At 45.7% G+C, this 6,815-nt stretch overlaps 1 protein-coding gene across 1 annotated transcript; it reads right to left on the reverse strand.

Annotated features, from left to right (window-relative positions):
- Positions 1-1,072: 1,072 nt before the first annotated feature.
- RPS16 (ribosomal protein S16) lies at positions 1,073-4,877 on the reverse strand. Its single transcript, XM_066633964.1, has 5 exons — positions 4,760-4,877; positions 3,140-3,241; positions 2,051-2,147; positions 1,643-1,690; positions 1,073-1,270 (listed from the first exon to the last, which is right to left on the reverse strand). Exons 1-5 carry the CDS (start codon positions 4,805-4,807, stop codon positions 1,125-1,127), a joined length of 441 nt encoding a protein of 146 aa, XP_066490061.1. The 5' UTR covers positions 4,808-4,877; the 3' UTR covers positions 1,073-1,124.
- Positions 4,878-6,815: the final 1,938 nt, after the last annotated feature.

Here is a 6,815-nt window from a genome sequence, read left to right on the forward strand (position 1 = left end):
ATCACCTCTCTTGACACTTTGTTGGGGAAAAAAGAATTAATTTACATTTCAAATTTGAATAAGTTTACATAAATGAATATATTAGAGATGGAACTTATATGAATGAACGAAGGTCTTGCAATTGCTCAAGGCTTTAAAAGGCTTTTTACAAAGCAAGGCCAGCTTTTCCTTCGCTGCTGCTACTACATCACAGGCATGAAAACAGCAAGTAGTGGAGGGAACCACTGTCCCACAGCTCATGTGAGGTACAGGGTGAGTTGCCCTCACCCTGAGAGCAGTTGCGTCAGGCCAGCACAGATTCCAGCAAGTCTCCAGAGGGCCAGGGGCTCAGAGATGGGGAGCTCCCTGCAGGCCAGACTGGGAGTCCCCGAGGGCCGCAAGTGGCCCCTGGGCAGGGGTTTGGGCACCCCTGCTCTAGCACAATCATTCCCAGACTGGTGGGTCACAATTCACCAGGGGCACCGGAAATGGGTCATTCCTCCTTAAGGGGCAATTACACCGCCATGGAGACCCAGGGACATGCCCACGTTCCTAGGGGTGTCCTGCAGTCTCCTAGAGGTAGCTCTTGGAGCTCTCTTCTGGTTTGCACAATTGCAAAGTGGAAGTGAGTTCTGAGAGCAAAACACAGCTCATTGCAACCATGCTGAGGGTCATGGAGTCGACTGCAAGCATCTGGGACCCTCCAGGAGGCTGCAGGATACCCCCAGGTATGTGGGGAAGTCCCTAGGTCCCTGTAGTGCCATCAGGGCTACTCCACTGCAACAACGCACAGCAGTCTCAACTCCCTTGGAGGGGTTTGGGAATTGCTGCTCTAGTATATGATTATATAATATTTCAGATAATCCCATACATTCTTCTATTTTGAGCCCTTTAAAGTTCACCAACTCCATCTATTTCTTTATACATTGCAGTTAGCTGCTCAAATCCTTCAGAAAAACATAAGATACATCTAAGAAATATTTTCATTTGCCCTAGAAGACTATCCTGTAGATGTGACAAACTGAGCAATGTTCTTCTCAAGCACCCAAACAGAGTTCAAAGGGAAAGTCTGAAGTTAAACACAACTTAAGAATTCAGTTTTCTTCATCTTTATTTAAGAATTTAAATGCATCCAAATGCACAAATTAACGGTAAGATTTCTGGTAGCGTGCACGAGCTCCAGGTCCACCAAACTTCTTGGACTCACAACGACGAGGATCAGCAACCAAAAGGGTCCTGTCGTACTGGATGAGGATATCCTTTATCTCCTTCTTGGAAGCTTCATCAACATCTTAGGGAGAAAAAATGAAAATCTATATGAAGACGTGAATACCTTAGCTTTCAATCAATGCTGTCTGTAGCTCAGGGACCAATCCTATTCAACCATCCAGTATCGATGTAGCCAATAGGGTGCATGCTGCATCCTGCAAAGGGGGGGTCACAGGGGCCTCTTCAAGCTATTTGTTCCCTTAATTCAGAGATGCATTGCAGTTGCAACAGCACTGGAAAGGATCGGGCCCTCAGAAGTGGATATTTTGGTACCAAAGTATTTGAAGACTGTCTCTGGGCAGTACAAGTGAAACAAATGCATCACATGGTTCCTGTTCTATGAAACTGGTTTAAACTGTGCATTAGGGGAAAAAACTAAGAAATAGAAACTCACATTTCTGGTAATAAGCCACCAGTGCTTTGGAGATAGACTGACGAATTGCTGTAAAGGAAAGAGACAAATTAATAGCAACCAAATACTAGCCAGGCTCAGCTCAGGGATACCAAAAGGGCCATGATACTTCACTTCATGGCCTGCTTAACACCTTTGAAATACAAGTATGAGCATGCATGGACCTACAAAACTGAACTCACTTATAGTGAGAAATACAATCCCAACGCAACACAAGAACAAGCCAAAAAATTTAATACATAAGCACTAAATCTAATATTTTAAGAACATTTAATCTTTGCAAGTATTCACAGTCAATAAATACCATATTTGAGATGCATTTAATTTATGTAAACAAACTCTTCTCCTTCAACCCAAACAAAGCCTGTAGTTGCTCATATAAAATCATACCATATATCTGTGCAACGTGGCCACCACCCTTCACACGGACTCTGATGTCAACTCCAGCAAAACGTTCTTTGCCCAAAAGGAGAACTGGTTCAAGCAGCTAAGAAAGAACATTGTAGTTATAAAAAATGAAACAGACTAATAAAATATTTAAATATTCATAATGAGGTGATACATTTATTCTGTTGTTGGAACATTTAAAGACAATGTTGAAAAAGCTTTCGAGGTACACTCACACACACAAACTAATTATACAAAAATATTGTAAAATTATGCATGGTGCTAAAGGCACTATTAACATGGTTCAAAGGCTCTAAAACACATGCATTATGCTAAAGGTCCATTTTTTCCCTCTCTCACAATACTAGAATCAGGAGTCAAGGAACTGAAGGCAGGAAATTTAGGACTGACAAAAAGAGGTACTCTCCCCCCACAGTGCATAATTAGTGTGCAGAATTCACTGTCACAAGAAGCAGTGATGCCCACCAGTTTGGATGGCTTTAAAAGAGAATTCATAGATGGCATAAACCAATGGCTCCTAGTCATGTCAATTCACTACCACTAGGTTCAGTGGCATTATGTCTCTAAATGCAGTTCTAGGAGGACAACAAATGCAGAGAAGTACAACTTCTCTCCTGTTTGTGGGCGTCTTAGAAGCAGCTGGTGAACCACTGTGACAAAAAAGGGTGCTAGACTGTATGGACATTTGCAGCACTTTTCTTAATTAAAATTCATCTGTGTCCTACAAATATACATATGGACATCACTATCATCACTATCAGAGTATGCTTATTAAACATAGAATGGATAAACAGATCACTCAATATTTCAGAGCACTGTTGCTCTGAACAGTGAAGCTACAAATCAATAATGGATGAAAATACAAAGGTGTTTCATTGAGTAACAGTTTGCAGCCTGCTTAAAGCTTACTGCAATAGTTGCTGTTCTACTTAGAAACAGTTCCTATTTTGGCTCCTAATCAATTCAAAGTGAACTAAGAAATAAAGTAGTAAAGACAACCATCAATTACAGGCACAGTTACACTAATTAATACAACATTTTACACCCCTAAAATGACAGCAAACAACTTACTTTGTACTGCAGAGTTCTGGGCTCTATCATTTCCAGGGGCCTTCCGTTCACTTTAATGAGGCCATTTCCTCTTTTGCAGTGAGCAACTGCAGTTGCAGTTTTCTTGAAAAAATAAAAGTCAAAGCATAACTGTACAGTACCTATTTAAACAGTATTAATTATGCACTCAAAACTAAGATCCTATACCAATGATTCTCAACCAGTGGTACTTAAGGTGGTATCTGGTGTTTCTCACCTGCCACCCGGAGACCAGGAACACAATGTAACAAACCGTGGTGAGAGGCTTGGCTCAGTGGGCAGAGCTCCAGAGCATAATTTTCCATGCTCAAAAAAGCCCTTCTGTCCACCCTGAGACTCTTACTGGTGTTTGTTGTATCGCACCTGGCCTCCCAACCCAAAAGTAACTGGTGATGGTGTCATCACCAGTTACATCTGGTGGTACTCTGAATAAGTGGACCGTGTGAAGTGGTACAGCAGAGGACAAACCTTGAGAAACAGTCTTACACGCATCCCTGTATGTTAAGAACCACTACTTCTAACCCATTACTACTACTAATGCCCCTTTCAGCTGCAGTCTGAATACACAGAGTATCTCTCTCAGCCACCAGATTTGGGGCAGTGGGAGAGAAGGAAGATGGGAACACGGGCACGTGTCTCAGGCTGAGATTTGTATCTATTGCTCAGCACCAGTTAATAACTGTTCCATATAGTTTGGATGATGATGATCTACATTCTATTCTTGCACAGTCATGCTTTTGACTGGATTATTATTAAAGTGTAACTGCACAGCACCTATTTAAGCAGTATTGATTATATACTCAAGGATAAGATATACGTATCCCTGTAAGTCGAGAGGACGCAATGGGGGTCCAAGCTGTTCCTAACAGGGATCCCTATAGGATCTTATCCTTGTATGTAATTAACAGTTTAAATAGGCGCTATAGAGCATTCCTTATTACTATTGTTAGTATTTATTATGGTATAGAACAGTAATCTCCATTAGCAATACTATACAGTACCTATTTAAACAGGATAACTTATACACTAGACTAGGATCCTACAGGCATCCCCATGTGTGCTGAGAACCCCTTGGACTCCACTGCTCCTTCCAGCTGCAGTCTGACAACCCCTTCCTAGCACACTTCCTGTGAGTAAGCCCCATTGGCTTCAATGGGGCTTACTTTTGAGTAGGCATGCATAGGATGGGGCTCTGAGACTGCCATGCTGGCCATTTACCTGGGAGTAAGCCGTATGGGCTCTAATGGGCCTTAATTCTGAGTAGATCTGCATAGGATGGGGCTCTGAGGCTGCCACCCTATCCACGTTTACCCGGGAGTAAGCCCCATGGACTCCAATGGGGCTTATTTCTGAGTAGACCTGCACAGAGCTGCAAGTCCCTCTTCTTGGCCCGCAGACGGGGCGGAGGAAGGGAACGGGGGCAGGTGGGCGGCGCAGAGGCCGGCGGGCCTCGGGAGGCGCAGAGGCGGCCACCCTCGCTGCGAGGAACCGGGGAGAGCGGCGCATGTGTGGGGAGGCCTCCTTCCTCGGGGCCGCCCGTGGGTGCCGCGCCTCCCTTTAGCCAGCCGCCCCCGAGGCCAGACCTGCGGGCAGCGGCCTCACCTTCCTGCCGAAGACCTGCACGCTCTGGAGGGGCCCCTTGGCCGGCATGGCGATGCGAGGAGAGAGAGTCAAACGCGCCTGCCGTCAGCGAGAGCAGCCGCAAAAGGAAGGACGGGGTTTCCAGGGCCGCCTTCCAGGGGCTGCGCAGGCTGACGTCACTTCCCGTCGCGGCCGCCGCGCAGCTTTACGGCTGGGCGGGGCAGGGAAACGCCGGGGTTGCTATGGAAACCGGCCCGCGCGCCGCAGGGAGCGCAACGGTCGCCGAGATGGGCGGGGCGGGGCTCCGAGGGGGTGGGGCTACGCGCGCTCCGAGAATCAGGGCAGCGAGTCTGCAGGCCCAGCCACGCCCACCTGGGTGCAAGCCCCGCTGGCCCTCCTGTCCACGCTTTCCCGGGAGGAAGCCCCATTGGTTATTATGGCACTTGCTTCTGAGTCGACCTGCAGAGGCCAGGCTCTGCGGCTGCCCTCCTGTCCACACTTACCTGGCCGTGAGCCCCGCTGACCTGAATGGGACAGACCTGAGAGGATGGGGCTCCAAGGTGCCACCCTAGCCACACTTTCCTGGGAGTAAGCCCCATTGACTCTAATGGGACTTTCTTCTGAGTAGGCAGGCCTAAGCTGGGGCCTTAAAAGAAGGCCCTTTGCACCTTAAAGTGACATTTGCCTTGAGAGAAAGCAGCACTCGCCTCATGCAGGCCCTTCCCGCTCAGAGTCCAAGCCTGGGCCTGCCTCCTCTGAAGGAAGTCCCCTTGCAGTCAATGGGCCTGCTCCCAGGCAGCCTCCCTCCTTCCTTGGTCCCTTTACACCAGGGGTGTCAAAGCACCAGGCCCGCCAGCCGAGTGCAGCCCCAGGTTTCCTTGGGCTCTGCCAGCCTGATAATTGGGCTCTCTCATACCTTGAAAACATGAACAAGGTTTGCAACATTCTCTCTTCTACCATTTGCAGCTAATGTGAAAACAGAGTGCTTGTTTCTGGCCATCCTCTGCTTAGCAATGTCACTTTCTGCTTAACGACATCATCGCTAACGACGTCACTTTCTCTTTAACGATGTCACTTTCTGCTTAATGATGTCACTTTGCTTAACAACTTAACAACAATGATGTCACTTTCTAGCTAGCTACCTTCCTTCCTGCCTTGCTGGCCCTGCAAGGCATTCTGGAGCAGGGCCTGCCTTTTTCTGCCATTATTTCAGTCTTTATCTGTGGTAGTTTTGGCCGCTTCTGTACAAGATTCTGTGTGCCACCTAGTGGTTATCTCATATGCTTACAATGAATAGACAACTCATAGATCCACCATGACTTTCCCTTAGTGTTTCCAATAGGATCATTGATCGGTCATTAGGGTCAATGAATTCTAAGCACAATAACTAAGGAGTAAGCCACATTGAGCTCTGCGGGACTTACTTCTAAATAAATATGCATAGGATAGCACTGCAAATGTCTTGAACCTACTTCCTGGCCTGTGTTTGAGGATGTCTGGAAGACGGACCCAACATTGGTGACAGCTGGGCACTGCTATATAAATTGTCATCCCCTATAAAAATAATCCCCTGTAAAAAACTGTATCGATTAGTCAACTTGCTAAGTGACAGATGTTTCCAGATCATAATTTTAGATTTTTATCTAATTTTAGATTTTTTTCTCTGTAAACCGCTATGTGAACTTTTAGTTGAAAAGCAGTATATAAACACTGTTAATAATAATAATAATAATAATAATAATAATAATAATAATAATAATAATAATAATAATAATAATAATAATAATAATGGGGGACAATGCAAGTAAGGTAAGAAGGCTAAACAATGGCCTCCCACAAGCTCTGTAATGCCACCCACACTATTTAACCTGTACATCTCAGACTTGCCAGTAACAAGGGGACGTAAATTTGGATATGTCGACAACTTGGCTCTAGCAGTGCAGGGAAAAAAACATGGAGGTGTTGGATGGCCTCCTCTCAGAAGACCTTAAGATCCTGAGAAAATATTTTGCTGACTGGAGGTTTATACCCAGTAGCAGCAAAATGGTGACTACATGCTTCCACCTTAACAATAAAT

This window comes from Tiliqua scincoides, chromosome 7, assembly GCF_035046505.1.
Source record: "Tiliqua scincoides isolate rTilSci1 chromosome 7, rTilSci1.hap2, whole genome shotgun sequence".
Classification (NCBI taxonomy): domain Eukaryota; kingdom Metazoa; phylum Chordata; class Lepidosauria; order Squamata; family Scincidae; genus Tiliqua; species Tiliqua scincoides.

What these genes read in the sequence shown, in the direction of transcription:
- RPS16 (XM_066633964.1), bottom strand. Translation starts at nt 4,807, where the DNA reads ATGCCGGCCAAGGGGCCCCTCCAGAGCGTGCAGGTCTTCGGCAGGAAG. An exon ending in TGCAGGTCTTCGGCAGGAAG is followed by an intron (nt 3,242 to 4,759) that starts GTGAGGCCGCTG and finishes TATTTTTTCAAG; the next exon opens with AAAACTGCAACTGCAGTTGC. An exon ending in CCACGTTGCACAGATATATG is followed by an intron (nt 1,691 to 2,050) that starts GTATGATTTTAT and finishes TTTCCTTTACAG; the next exon opens with CAATTCGTCAGTCTATCTCC.